Here is a 15,967-nt window from a genome sequence, read left to right on the forward strand (position 1 = left end):
ATTAAAAACAATTGGTTTCCTGATGAAATGATTATAGGATTCTCGCAAATCTCTCAAACGTTGACTTATGACATCCTTTATTGGTGTGCGTGTATTGGTCCTCTGTGAAAATTTGGCAAACATTTATTTCCAACTGTGCTATTGTACCCTACAATAAACACTGATCTTTGTTTCTCATTTCGTCTATCTCTTTGCAGCATTTATTCAGCCACTCTTGCTACATTATATCCTAATTAATTTACACTATCCCATTTTTCTTACGCAACTCCATCATTTTTTGTATTTGTTCGACCTCCTATTTCTTTAAGCGTTTTCTTTCATACGAGTTGTTTGTTCACTTCCCATACTTCATTTTGGTTAATAGTGAAATTTGATGTTTGTCTGCCATATTGATCGTGTGGCTTTCCCCGCATCGTTAGTATTTGTGTTTAGCTACTTAGTGGCCACAACTCAAATAGAATGATAAGTGTTTCATCGTGACTGAGACTAGTGAGAGGTAACAGGATGCTCGTAAATCCAGGTTATTAGGCGTAGAAAAAGAAAGTAGCATACCCAGGCACACTCTCGCAAGGTATGGGAGATGGTTCACATAGGCATTTTGTTCTGTACACAAGCCATCCTGGCTTAAATCTTGACATTATTTCAGAAAAATATTTTTATAATATGTATGGTTAAGAGTAGTGCTTTGTTTGTGTTAATGATGCCTATTCTGATGGTATGCTAAAATACTCAACCTATGCAATATTTGTCCATTTTTAGGCCTACCCAGCCAAGGTAGATTTTGTTACATATCCTATCCTAACCTAACCTTGTACATGACTTATCTATAGGATCTTAGGACCTTGGGGGTTGTACTTGTGGACCACCAAAATCTTGCAAGGCTGCAAGAACCTTGTCTGAGAGCTGTGATCTCCCCCCCCCTCCACACACACACACACACACACACACACACACACACAAATCATAGACAGTTGGAACAGGTTAGATGAGAAAGTGGTGTGTGCAAAAACAATACATGAATTTAAAAACAGTTTAAATAAAATGAGATATGAAGACGGGACATCAGGAGCATAGCTCCCCTTCCTGTAAAATACAACTAGGTAAATACAAACACACACACACACACACACACACACACACACACACACACACACACACACACACACACACACACACACACACACACTGTGGAACAAAGAAGAGAAAGAGATCTATTGGCCATTTACGGAATCATGAAAGGCATGGAAGTCCTAGACAGAGAAGACTTATAAAAATGGGATAAAAGAAAAACAGGGGGACATGAGAAGAAACTCAAAAAGGATAGTTATAGAAGAGATCCAAAAAAGAAATTGTTTTCCACACAGAGTTGTGGATGTCTGCAACTAATTGGATGAAACAGTAATGTGTGCAGACACCATACAAGAATTTAAAAACAAACTAGATGCTGCAAGATAGAAAGACAGGTTACTATGACCATAGTTCCCCTTCCCATATAATACAACTAGGTAGGTAAATACATAACCATTACATCATATTGGCAATTGAATATTCTGGTAAAAATAGTAAGGTTTGTACAGCATAATGTAATCTAATGTACTCCAATATCATAATGTAACATAGTCTTTTTTATAATCTAACATAATGTACCATAACCTCATCTAAACTAACTTCACCTGAATTGAGTTTTAAGTGAGAAATTGGATTATTTAGGTTTTAAAGATACATATATTAGTACAACCCAACCATCCCTCGGCACATTGACAGCTGAGCAGTTGATTTCACATTGACAGATATTGCTACAAATGCTAAATTTAAGATAATAGTACATATATATACCAAAGGCTTTTTCCCTCTTACACGGGGGGTAGCCAAAAAGAAAAAGGCATAGAAATCACTCCACCCCCTCCCTCCCTCCTATCTTGGCACCTCCTGGATGACGGGTCATCCCTGCATCCTGTCCACTGCCCTGGGTCAGAAGCAGTGTTGCAAGACACAGCACATCCACAGCAAGGCCGCTTCATAAAATTCAACGACCCCCCCCTCTCTGTCCCCTCATGCAGAAAAGGAGAAGACGGGGAGAAATTCCCTCAGGCTGCGTCAAACTTTTTCATAAATCCTTCCTCACCCCCCACCCACTCCCCCTCATGCATCACAGCCTCATCTATACACAACCCTTCTCCATTCACCCCTATCTTCTGTCCTCTCCCATCCTTCCTCCACAGACATTCCTCACTTTTGTAAAGCCCCTTTCACCCCATCCATCCATCTCATCCTAGGACATCCCCTCATATTCACTCCTTCCACCTCCGCCCTCCACACTTCTTTTACTAATCTTTCTTCACTCATTCTTTCCATGTGTCCAAACCATCCTAATACTCTTTCATCAACCCTATCTCCCAGCTCCCTTTCCACCTCTGTTCTCCTCCTCACCTCCTCATTTCTCACTCTATCTAGCCTAGTAACCCCTATCATACTTCTCAGACATTTCATCTCAAACACATTCAAACTCCTTCCCTCTTCCTCTCTCATGTTCCATGTTTCTGCCCCGTACAGTGCTGTTGGCACAATCACTCTTTCATATAACCTCCTCTTAGCATCCATTCCCAGATGTCTATTTCTCATTACACTTTTTAATCCACCAAGGCATTTACTCGCTTCTCCCAATCTACATTCTACCTCCACCCCCACTCCTCTCTTTCCTGCCACATCCGCACCCAAGTATCTAAAACTATCCACTTCCTCCAGTTTCTCACCCTTAATGCTCACTTCCAGCCTACTGTCACTCTCTCTCCTTGTACACATCACCTTACTTTTGCCCACATTTATCTTCAGCTTCCTTCTTTCACACACCTTCTCAAATTCTGTCACTGACTTCCTCAATCCCTCCTCTGATCCTGCTACAAGCGCAGTGTTGTCAGCAAACAACAGCTGGCTCACCTCCCACTTTTCTCCATTTTCTATAATCATCTCCAACCCCTGACCCACTACCCTTGCATTCACCTCTCGCACCACCCCATCCATGTAAAGATTGAACAGCCAGGTCGACATAACACATCCCTGAAGAAGTCCCACCTTTACCTCAAACCATTCACTCTCTCCATTTCTAATCCTAACGCAAGCTCTACAACTCTCATAAAAACTCTTGACTGCTCTTAACAGCTTTCCTCCTATCCCATATATCTGCAGTACCTCCCACAGTGCCTTCCTGTCTACCCTGTCGTAAGCCTTTTCCAGATCCATAAAAGCCCAAAAGACATCCTTACCTTTTCCTATAGCTTTCTCATATATCTGCCTTACCACAAAAATCTGATCTACACATCCCCTACCTGTCCTAGAACCACACTGCTCCTCACCAATTACTCCCTCTGTTCCTCTCCTAATCCTCTCAATCAAGACCCTCCCATAAGCCTTCCCAACTACACTCAACAAGCTGATCCCTCTGTAACTACTACACTCACACTTGTCCCCCTTTCCTTTGTAAAGCGGAATTATACAGGCACTCCTCCAGTCTTACGGCACTCTACCCTCTCTTAAACAAACATTGAATAACCTCACCAGCCAGTCCACCATAACTGTACCTCCTTTCTTCTGACATTCTGCATGGCATCCATCCAACCCAGGTGCCTTACCTGCTCTCATCATCTTAACGGCTACTTTCACTTCATCCTTCCCTATTTCTCCTCCATTTTCCTCACTCATCACTCTCATTTTCTTAGCGCTTCCCACTGCAACTACCTTTCCCTCCCTATCCTCCTTCACATTTAGCAACTCCCTAAAATACTCTGCCCACCTTCCTCTCACTGCCTTCTCTTCCATTATCATCTCTCCATCTGCACCTTTTACATTTTCTTCTCTACTTGAATCGCCTCCTCTTCCTCTTTTAATTTCCTTCCAAAACATCTTTTTATTACTTTCAAAACTTTCTGTCATACTCTTTCCCCATTTCACATCTGCTCTCCTCTTTGCTTCCTTTATCTTATGCTTAACTTCCTTTCTCTTTACTTTGTACCTCTCATATGATTCCCTCGTCCTAATTTGTAGCCAATCTATGAATGCCTGCTTCTTCTCTCTAACACCCTTCTTTGCTCCCTCATCCAACCACTCACTACCCTTCCTTCTATTTCCTCCCACCCTCCTTGTTCCACACACCATCTTTGCACACCTTATGACTCCCTCCTTGAACCATCCCCATTCCTCCTCCACTCCTAGTTCTACTCTATCCTTTACTCTCTCCCACTCCTTTCTCAACTTCTTCTTATACTCATTCTCCTTTTTTTCCTCATTTAAGCAGTTCACTCTAAGTACCTCCCTACCTTCTCCCCTTTTCCTCTTTCTCCACCTATTCTCCACTCTCAATTTACCTTCCATCAGGAAATGATCCCCCACTCTCTCCCCTTAGAACATGTACATCTTTAACTCTTCCTACCATACTCCTGGTCACCACTATATAGTCCATTAACGCTCTATCTGCCACCCTTCCATCCACCACCCTCTCCCATGTGTACTTTTGCTTGACCTTTTTCTTAAACACTATTTGCTATCATCAACTCTCTTTCAAGACACATCTCCACCATCAATTCTCCATACTTCCCAATCACTCCGTCAATTGGTTCATTTCCTACCCTAGCATTTAGGTCTCCCAATACAACTACATTGACATTTCTCCCTAATCCTTCTATGCACTCATTTATATCCACCTAAAAAGCCTCCCTTTCCTTTACGCTCTATTCACTACCAGGCCCATACGCACTTACAAAAACCCACATCTCCTTTCCCAGCTTCACCTTCATCCACATCAACCTTGATGACACCTTCCACTCCACTACCCGCTTACCTATCTCTTCACTTACTAGTATAGCCACCCCTTCTCTCCCTCGTCCCCTCTTCACTCCTGAGTACCTCCCAGCTACACTCCCAGACTCACAGTTGCCCTTTCCTTTCATTTTAGTTTCACTCAGAGCCAGTACATCCATCTTTCTTCTCACAAACATACTGCCTATCTCATCCCTTCTACTCGCATCTGTACCACATCCATGCATATTAAAAGACCCAAACCTTAGGGAACTGGTTGGAAAGCTTACAGACCCTCTTATGCCTTTTCTTTCTTTTTTTAGGGATATCCTCTTTTGGGGCTACAGGTAGTAGGACTCCTAATCCCATCCCACGTCCCTTTTTTGTCGCCTTTTACTACTCGAGTGGAAATACTTGGTGGCAGTATTCTTTTGCCCCCACCACAGGGTAGGTATGCAAACAAAGGAAATGAATATTCAGAGAAATGGTACAGGACAGTAACAAGAGGTTGGGGGACAGCATAACGGAGGGACAGTTGTAGTATAAAAGTGTCATCATTTCTCCATGTACAGAGTTTTCCTCTATCACAGACAAAATGATGTGTGGCTCTGGTCCGTATCAACTGCATGCTACTCTGCCACAATAACATGCAGCCAATACCCCAGACAGTACATAAAATATCATATTTCAAACAATGTTGTAAGAGTTACCAGCAAAATATAGTGTGTAAACCAGGTTCCCTCCAATATAACTTGCATTGTAAGTTCATTTTTGGAGGTTTAATATTTATATTAATTTTTATTTTTGACAAATTATGTCACCTAAGAAATGAAATACCAACCTGATATGAAAGGAGCACCCATCCTTCCCTCATCACAGCTGCAATCCATCTCTCCTCTTAGTCTCAGCAGGGAAACAATAAAATGAGAGGTGTAAACACTTCTGTTATTATAATGGATCCCCACTTTTCTGATAAACTCCAAATTCTTTTCCAAGTATCCCTATGTTTGTAACTCATGCAAAATGTCCAATAACCCCACATTGGGCACGTGACCAGTGACATCACAAGAAACCTGTCAACATGCTCGTGTTACAATTATTACATGCTCCCAACAAGGTAGATGTTGAATTTATTATTTTCTTTCAGAACAAGGGCAGATATCAACGTTTCATTGGAAAAGGTATCCAGAGATTCTGTATATCCTGGTGTAGCATTTTTGGCATACTTATACCATGAGTCATCTTGAATATCACGTCTTGACCCACACTGAAAAGAAGCCTTTCCAATGTGACCAATGTGATGCAGTTTTCTCACAAAAGAGGGCTCTCAAATATCACTTGATGACCCACACTGGAGAGAAGGCTTTCAAATGTGACTTGTGCGATGCAGCTTTCTCACAAAAGAGGGTCCTCAAATATCACATGATGACCCACACCGGAGAGAAGCCTTTCAAGTGTGACCAGTGTGGTGCAGGTTTCTCAAAAAAATATCACCTCAAACGACACATGATGACCCACACGGGAGAGAAGCCTTTCAAGTGTGACCAGTGTGATGCAGCTTACTCAGAAAAGGGTGGTCTTAAATATCACTTGACAACCCATACTGGAAAAAAGCCTTTCCAGTGTGATCTATGTGATGCAGCTTACTCAGGAAAGGATGGTCTCAAATATCACATGATGATCCACACTGGAGAGAGGCCCTTCAATTGTGATCTGTGTGATGCAACTTTCTTAGTAAAAAATGACCTCAAACGACACATGATGACCCACACTGGAGAGAAGCCTTTCAAGTGTGACTTGTGTGATGCAGCTTTCTCTCAAAAGAAAGGTCTCAAATATCACATGATGAACCACACTGGAGAGAAGCCTTTCAAGTGTGACCTGTGTGATGCAGGTTTCTCACAAAAGAGTCATCTCAAACAACACATGATGATACACACTGGAGAAAAGCCTTTCCAATGTGATCTATGTCATGCAGCTTTCTCACAAAAGAGTCAACTCAAACATCACAGGATGACCCACACAGGAGAGAAATGGTTGAAGTGTGACATGTGTAATGCAGCTTTCTCACACAAGGGTACTCTCAAATATCACATGATGACTCACACTGGAGAGAAGCCTTTCAAGTGTGACCTGTGTTCTAAAGCTTTCTCACAAAACAGTAATCTCAAACGACACAAGGTGACCCACACTGAACAAAAGTCTCTCTAATGTAACGTGTGTGATGCAACTTTCTCAAGAGTCATCTCAAAGATCATGTGTTAACCCACACTGGAAAGAAACCTTTGGAGTGTGACTTGTGCAAAGCAGCTTTCTCACATTACGTGGTGACCCACACAGAAATGAAGCCTTTTCAGCTTTTTCATGAAGGACTTTTTCAAATGTCTTGTACTGACACTTCCTCATGAAAGGTTGATCTCATATATTGTGATGGCCCATACTGGTGAGAGGCCTCTCTAATGTGACCTGAATGATTGAACTTATCTGTATGATGGGATTTTTGGCTATTAAGTATTGATCCCCTATTATAGACCTGTTTGGTTCATGAGTCATCACACACGTATATTGTCAATTGTAAATGTTAGTTGTTTTAGTTGTGGAGCTGAGTGATCTTTGATTGGCCTATTGTGTAATTGCAATTGTCCTTGTTCTTAACTAAAGATTAAATGTTCTGTTAAATGCATGAATGTTTATGTAATTACGAAATACCAACGAGATTATTAGAGAATGGTGTAACTGGTGGATATAGATATCTGCACATCATGAAGGATACTGTTCTGTTTACCTTAACATTGTTTGGAGTGCAAGCCATTGTTGTAATTTGTGTTACTGTAAATATATCCTCGGTAACATATTCAGCAATGTTTATTTTATTCTTTGAGACACAACTCACATTTTAATGAATTCTTCCCCAGAGTGATATCAGATGCCATATAGTGAATTGTTCATTGTTGACTTATAATAAATCCAATGTGTTTGCTGAACTGATTTATTATTATTTCTGTCAAGAAGAGCTTCTTCGTAGTGTCAAGCAGTAGTTTTGCATGTGCTTGTTCTCATCTCGTAACTCCTGAGACAGAAACTTCTTGTCTTCCCTTGTTCTGTTGAAATTGATGCTTTAAGTGAAGTTTATGAAGTAATGTTGTGACATTAATGTGTATTTGGCAGAGGGCAATCGTCTCTACCTGATTATCTGAGTAATTCAAGGGGGTCTGTCCTATGCTCAGAAGGACCTCTAGTCACAATTGAGTGGCACTTGTTTATTGACTCTTCCAAAGTAGACTTGAAGGCAGTCCTACTAATGGAAATAAATTTACCTCTGTTCCTCTGTCTCATGCAATAAATATGAAGGAAACATATCAAAATATGAAGCTTTGATTGCAAATAATAATAACAACAACAAAAATAATAACGAATATAGTATGAGGAATTGAAATGGAATGAATGTGTTGACCATAGGTAGTGACATTTTTACTTGGAGTGCAGATGGTCACACAAAGTTTTTGTTGCTTTGTGAGAGGGACAGAAGAAAAATCACTATATAAAGAAAATGTAGCTAAAGAGATATTTGGTTCCATGAGAGAAGAATGTTATTGGTACTCCACTTGTTGATCCTGAGAAAAATTATCTGCCTTTCTATATCAAGCTAAAGTTAATGAAGCTTGTCAAAGGTATGGATAAAACTGGGGAGAGATTTAAATATTTGAGAAATATATTTCCCACAATGACACCAAAATCAAAGAGGGTACTTTTGTAGGACTACAGATTAGGGAGCTGATGTCAGATCAAAAGTTCGATGAAGTGCTTACTGATGTTGAAAAAGCTATATAGCTATCTTTCAAGAAATTTTGCATAGACTAACTACAAAAACTTGGGATACAATATGAGCCTATAAATCCACTTCTTAGACTTTCACTTGATACAGTCAATTAACAAACACGGTGAGAAGTTGCACCAGGTCATTTTGAATATGAAAACTCTGTACTAAGGAAAGTGGAGCCCTTCTTTGCTGTTGAACATTTAGAAGAGACGTTCCAGAAGCCAAATATAGCCGGGAAGCTAATATTGATACATTTAAAAGGTCAGTACATTAGTAATATCACCCTGATATATTAATTAAAGACATACATTTGTTACAAAATTAAACTATATCACAGAAACCATGCCTGATAGACAATTTCTGGAAACGTATTTGAATTTCACATACTAAACACCATTAAATTCACCTACTTTAGTTTTTGGGATAAAAAAAAATTGACCAGTGTAATCAAACAAGGAAACAGTGTAAAGAAAGTTGGAAAAACAGCTTCTACATTGATGGCAAAGGTACTGACAAGGCAGAGGGAACCAATAATGGAAGCCTGACCGGCCCTACACAACATTAAGATTACTGGTGAGGCAGCAAGTTCTGACGAGCCTGCCGCAGCAGCATTCATACCAACACTGAAAGAATACATTGAAGAGTGTGGCTACAGTACCAAACAGGTTAACAACAACGAGACAGGTCTGTTTTGGAAGAAAATGTCATTCAAAAAACAACGCCAGGATTTAAAGCATCCATCCAAAGACAGATTAACCCTGGTGCTGGGCGATAATGCAGCTGGCGACCTGAAGGTGAATCCTTTACTAATCTATCGCTGTGGAAATCCAAGAGTACTTAAGGGCTATGTGAAAGAATATCTTCCAGTGATATATAAATCTCACAAGAAGGCCTGGATGATGTCTTCTATGAACCAGCATTATATTGTTAATTATTTGTCCCCTGCACTGCGTGACTATGCTGCCAAAAGAAACATTGCCAACCATTTCCTCCTGCTGGTTGACAATGCCCCAAGCCACTCAAAAACCATGGAAGATTGGACAGACAACATAGAGATGATATTTCTGCCCCCCCCCCCCCCAAAAAAAAAAATGACAGCACTCATCCAGCCCATGGACCAAGGTGTGATTGCCACTTTCAAGACGCTTTACCAGTATCGCACAATGAGTCAGCTGATTAACATGATTGACAGCCCAGACAAGCCCACAGTCAAGCAGATCTAGGTCAATCATAATATCAATGTCATTGACAATATCAATACAGTATGGAAGGTGACAGAAAAAACAATGAATGGCTGCTGGAAGAAACAAGCCTGAGTGGTCAAGCCAGCTGACGACTTCATTGGATTTAGTGATGTGGCACCCATTCGTAAGGACATCATCAGGCTCTCACATATGGCTGGCTCCAGGACGGTGGATGATGTGAATGAACTGCTACAGTCCCATGATAAGCCATTCATCAATGAAGATATAATGGAGTTGGAACAAGAACGAGCTCTCCATGGCGATGATGATGAAGCCCCAACGAGGCCTTGACATCACACCACATTGTGAGGTGTTTCCTGGCCTAGATGCAATCATCAAAAAAATAAGGGAAAGGAACCCAAACCTAGCACGAAGTGGAGCAGTTGCCTATAATGTGGAGCAAGCATTCAAGGTCTACAGAGATATATTCAAGGCCAAGAAAAGAAAGGCAAGGCAAACCACCATTTCCAGCTTCAAACCTGCTGCTCCCTCCCACTATATGAACCACTGTATAAAAAAATATATAAATAATGCGTCTATAACACTACCTATATTTGGATGTCATGGACAAGTGTTATATCTTTCAATATAGGTTAGGCCAAAGCTACTCTCCCCATTAAATTAAGTCCTATTAAAAATGAAGTTCGCTATGCAATCATTCGTTATTCAATCTGGTTTTCAGGAGTAGTGGGGGAAATATGTATTGTGTGTTTACATGGGGGGGGGGCAAGTGTAGTCCCAGAGAAATGAAAATAAAATTATTTGCTGTAAAAATCAATAAAGGACTCCCATGATTCACACATTGATATCTATCATCCTTGATTATTGGGTGGGTGTAGACCTTAGAAATATATATATATATCCAGTTATCTGTGCTATTGAACCCTTTGTCATATTCCAACACCACATACCCCCCCATGCCTTTTTGTCTGTAATGTTTATTCATCCACTCATGTGGCTTTTTATTTCTTTGTAAATTTTTACATTACCAATCTGCTGTTGTTTTTTCTATTTTCTGCATTTTCATAATTTTCATATTTGTTCAGTTGTCCATTTTTCTTCTTTTTCCTATTTGTTCTATAACCTTACTGTATTATGGTTAATGCCTCAATATATCTGAATATTTTCATGCTACTAAAATGTTAGCAAGTAATATACTATATGTCAAAATGTTCTAGAAATAGTGTCACTCACCAAAACCGAAGAAATTGAATATTATGTTGATTTATGAGTAAGGTTGCTACGGGACACAAATATTCACGCAAATTACTTATAACTCCTTTGAAGTGGCCGTTTTTACTGAATAAATATAACTCAACAACCTACTCCAACCGTGAATCTAACCTAAGTGTAGGTTGTGAGAGATTAGGATAGACTGACTAGAAGTTATCTATATCTCACACCAGAATGTCAAAAATCAACATTTCATATATATATATATATATATTATATATATATATTATATATATATATACATATTTTTTTTAAGGCTTGTGGTGGTATTTGTGGGGAATGTTACTAGTGTTCCCACCAACCATGAGGTTAGAGGAGTTGGGGGTGGGGGTTGACCGAAAAATGAAAAAGAAGTGATTTTCTGTTTTTCTCGCAAATCTCTCAAACGTTGACTTATGGCATCCTGGATTGGTGTGTGTGTGTGTGTGTGTATTGGTCCTCTGTGAAAAATTGACAAAGATTTATTTCCAACTATGCTATTGCACCCTACATTATACATTTTCTGTCTCTCATGTCGTCTATCTCTTTGCAGCATTTATTCAGCCACTCTTTTGCTATATTATTTCCTGATTAATTCAAACTACCCCATTTTTTCTGCGCAACTCCATAATTTTTAGTATTTCCTCAACCTTCTACTTCTTTCTTTTTCCTTTAAGCGTTTTCTTTTATAAGAGTTGTTTGTTCCCTTCCCATACTTCATCTTAGTTAATAGTGAAATTTGTTGTTTGTCTGCCATATTGATCGTGTGGCTTTCCCCGCATTGTTAGTATTTACATTGTGTTTAGCTACTTAGTGGCCACAACTTAAATATAATAATGACAAGTGTTTCATTGTTACTGAGACCAGTGAGAAAAAGAAAGTAGCATACTCAGGTATGGGAGATAGTTCACATAGGCATTTTGTTCTGTACACCAGCCATGCTGGCTTGAATAGTGGCTTTAGTTCAGAAAAATAAGAAAATAAGATGAGAGGTGCATAGGTGAGATATCGGAGCTTCAGGAAGTATTGACCAATTTATAGAAAATAGGATCAAAAGGACTGTCAAAATGGCAGTGGTTTTAGCAATAAATTGTGTAGGACACGTTACCATGTTATGCTTTCATTATATGCAGGATTGTATGAATTTAAGTTTTGACTTGTTTTAAAAAATTAATTGAAATACATGTGACTACAGTACATATTTATTGGAAGTCTTCTCAAACATTGATTTAATACTGCTTTGAAAGTATGAGGGCTACATTTAGTATTTAATATTTTTATACTATGTATGGTTAAGAGTAGTGCTTTGTTTGTGTTAATGATGCCTATTCTGATGGTATGCTAAAATACTCAACCTATGCAATATTTGTCCATTTTTAGACCTACCCAGCAAAGGTAGATTTTGCTACATATCCTAACCTAACCTTGTACATGACTTATCTATAGGATCTTAGGACCCTGGGGGGTTATACTTTTGGACCACCAAAATATTGCAAGGCTGCAAGAACCCTGTCTGAGAGCTGTGATCTCTCCCCCCCTTCACACACAGACCCACACACAAACACACACACACGCACACTGTGGAACAAAGAAGAGAAAGAGATCTATTGGCCATTTATGGAAGTCCTTGACTGAGAAGACTTATAAAAGTGGGATAAAAGAAAAACAGGGGGACATGAGAAGAAACACAAAAAGGATAGTTATAAAAGAGATCTGAAAAAATATATAAGTTTCCAGAGTCATGGATGTCTGGAACTAATTGGATAAAACAATAATGTGTGCAAAAACTATACAAGAATTTAAAAACAAACTAGATGCTGTAAAATACAAAGACGGGTTACTATGCGCATAGTTCCCCTTCCCGTATAATAAAACTAGGTAGGTAAATACATAACCATTGCATCATATTAGCAATTTAATATTCTGGTAAAAATAGTAAGGTGTGTACAGCATAACATAATCCAATGTACTGTACTCCAATATCATAATGTAACATAGTCTGTTGCATAATCTAACATAATGTACCATAATCTCATCTAAATTAACTTCACCTGAATTGAGTTTTAAGTGAGAAATCGGACTATTTAGGTTTTTTGAATACATATATTAGTACAACCCGACCATCTCTTGGCACATAGACAGCTGAGCCTTTGATTTCATATTGATAGATATTCCTACAAATGCTAAATATGAAATAGTAGTAAAGTAGATAAAATATCATATATCATTATTGTAAGAGTTACCAGCAAAATATAGTGTGTAAACCAGGTTCCTTCCAACATAACTTGCATTGTATGTTCATTTTTGGAGGTTTAAGATTTATATTAATTTTCATTTTTGACAAATTATGTCACCTAAGAAATGAAATACCAACCTGATATGAAATGAGCACCCATCCTTCCCTCATCTCAGCTGCAATCTATCTCTCCTCTTAGTCTTAGCAGGGAAACAATAAAATGAGAGGTGTAAACACTTCTGTTATTATAGTGGATCCCCACTTTTCTGATAAACTCCAAATTCTTTTCCAAGTATCCCTATGTTTGTAACTCATGCAAGATGTCCAATATGGATGACCCCACAGTGGGCACGTGACCTGTGACATCACAAGAAACCTGTCCACACGCTCGTGTTACACTTATTACATGCTCCCAACAAGGTAGATGTTGAATTTATTATTTTCTTTCAGAACAAGGGCAGATATCAACATTTCATTGGAAAAGGTATTCAGAGAATCTGTATATTCATCATATAAAAAGAGTCTGGTTCAGCATTTTGGCATACTTATATCATGAGTCATCTTAAATATCACGTGATGACCCACACTGAAGAGAAGCCTTTCCAATGTGACCAATGTGATGCAGTTTTCTCACGAAAGAGGGCTCTCAAATATCACTTGATGACCCACACTGGAGAGAAGCCTTTCAAATGTGACTTGTGTGATGCAGCTTTCTCACAAAAGAGGGCCCTCAAATCTCACGTGATGACCCACACTGGAGAGAAGCCTTTCAAGTGTGACCTGTGTAATGCAGCTTTCTCAGTGAAGGGTAATCTCAAACAACACGTGATGATCCACACCGGAGGGAAGCCTTTCAAGTGTAACCTGTGCAATGCAGCTTACTCCGGACATAGTGGTCTCAAATATCACATGATGACCCATACTGCAGAGAAACCCTTCAAGTGTGACCTGTGTGGTGCAGCTTTCTCAAAAAAATTTCACCTCAAACGACATATGATGATACACACGGGAGAGAAGCCTTTCAAGTGTGACTTGTGTGATGCAGCTTTCTCAGTAAAGAATGCTCTCAAACATCACATAATGACCCACACTGGAGAAAAGCCTTTCAAATGTGACATGTGTGATGCAGCTTTCGCACGAAAAGATACTCTTACGTACCATATAATGACCCACACTGGAGAGAAGCCTTTTAAGTGTAACCAATGTGATGCAGCTTATTCAGAAAAGACTAATCTCAAATATCACTTGATAACCCACACTGGAAAAAAGCCTTTCCAATGTGATCTATGCGATGCTGCTTACTCAGGACATAGTGGTCTCAAATATCACATGATGAGCCACTCTGGAGAAAGGCCCTTCAATTGTGATCTGTGTGATGCAACTTTCTTAGTAAAAAATTATCTCAAACGACACATGATGACCCACACTGGAGAGAAGCCTTTCAAGTGTGACTTGTGTGATGCAGCTTTCTCTCAAAAGAGAGGTCTCAAATATCACATGATGAACCATACTGGAGAGAAGCCTTTCAAGTGTGACCTGTGTGATGCAGCTTTCTCACAAAAGAGTTATCTCAAACAACACAAGATGACACATACTGGAGAAAAGCCTTTCCAATGTGATCTATGTCATGCAGCTTTCTCACAAAAGAGTCAACTTAACTATCACAGGATGACCCACACAGGAGAGAAGCGGTTCAAGTGTGACATGTGTAATGCAGCTTTCTCACACAAGGGTACTCTCATATATCACATGAGGACTCACACTGGAGAGAAGCCTTTCAAGTGTGACCTGTGTTGTGCAGCTTTCTCACAAAACAGTAATCTCAAACGACATAAGGTGACCCACACTGGACAGAAGTCTCTTTAATGTAGCGTGTGTGATGCAACTTTCTTAAGAGTCATCTCAAAGATCATGTGTTAACCCACACTGGAAAGAAACCTTTGAAGAGTGACTTGTGCAAAGCAGCTTTCTCACATTACATAGTGACCCACACAGAAATGAAGCCTTTTCAGCTTTTTCATGATGGACTTTTTCAAATGTCTTGTACTAACACTTCCTCATGAAAGGTTGATCTCATATATTGTGATGACCCATACTGCTGAGAGGCTCTGAATGATTTAACTTATCTGTGTGATGGTAATTTCAACTATTAAGTATTGATCCACTGATATAGACCTGTTTGGTTCATGAGTCATCACACACCTATACAGTATTGTCAATTGAAAATGTTAGTTATTTTAGTTGTGCAGTGGAGTGACCTTTCATTGGCCTATTGTATAATTGCATTTTTCCATGTTCATGATTGAAGATTAAATGTTCTGTTAAATGCATGAATGTTTATGTAATTATGAAACACCAACGAGAATATTAGAGAATGGTGTAACTTCTGGATATAGACATCTGGACATCATGACAGACACTGTTCTGTTTACCATAGCATTGTTTGGAGTACAAGCCGTTGTCGTAATTTGTTACTGTAAATATATCTATGGTAACATATTCAGCCGTGTTTATTTTATCCTTTGAGACACAACTCATACATTATAATGGAGTCTTTCCCAGAGTGATACCATATCCCATATAGTGAATTGTTCATTGTTAGCATATAATGAATCCAACGTGTTTGCTGAATGGATTTGTTTTGTTATTATTTCTGCCAAGAAG

At 39.2% G+C, this 15,967-nt stretch overlaps 2 protein-coding genes across 3 annotated transcripts; both read left to right on the forward strand.

Moving 5' to 3' along the window:
- The first annotated feature begins 265 nt into the window (after nucleotides 1-265).
- On the forward strand, nucleotides 266-7,936 carry LOC143031245 (uncharacterized). Of its 2 annotated transcripts, none has more exons than XM_076194832.1 (2): nucleotides 266-414; nucleotides 5,939-7,936. In XM_076194832.1, exon 2 carries the CDS (start codon nucleotides 6,025-6,027, stop codon nucleotides 7,000-7,002), a length of 978 nt encoding a protein of 325 aa, XP_076050947.1. In that variant the 5' UTR covers nucleotides 266-414; nucleotides 5,939-6,024; the 3' UTR covers nucleotides 7,003-7,936. The 2 variants fall into 2 exon arrangements, with proteins under 2 accessions (XP_076050947.1, XP_076050946.1); XM_076194831.1 differs by having other exon boundaries at nucleotides 371-496; nucleotides 5,939-7,935.
- LOC143031236 (uncharacterized) lies at nucleotides 431-15,768 on the forward strand. Its single transcript, XM_076194817.1, has 2 exons — nucleotides 431-571; nucleotides 13,754-15,768. The coding sequence occupies exon 2, from the start codon at nucleotides 13,856-13,858 to the stop codon at nucleotides 15,167-15,169; it is 1,314 nt and encodes a 437-aa protein (XP_076050932.1). The 5' UTR covers nucleotides 431-571; nucleotides 13,754-13,855; the 3' UTR covers nucleotides 15,170-15,768.
- The last annotated feature ends 199 nt before the right edge of the window (nucleotides 15,769-15,967 follow it).

The sequence above is a fragment of the Oratosquilla oratoria genome, chromosome 12 (assembly GCF_046742065.1).
Source record: "Oratosquilla oratoria isolate Oo_2021 chromosome 12, ASM4674206v1, whole genome shotgun sequence".
NCBI lineage: Eukaryota > Metazoa > Arthropoda > Malacostraca > Stomatopoda > Squillidae > Oratosquilla > Oratosquilla oratoria.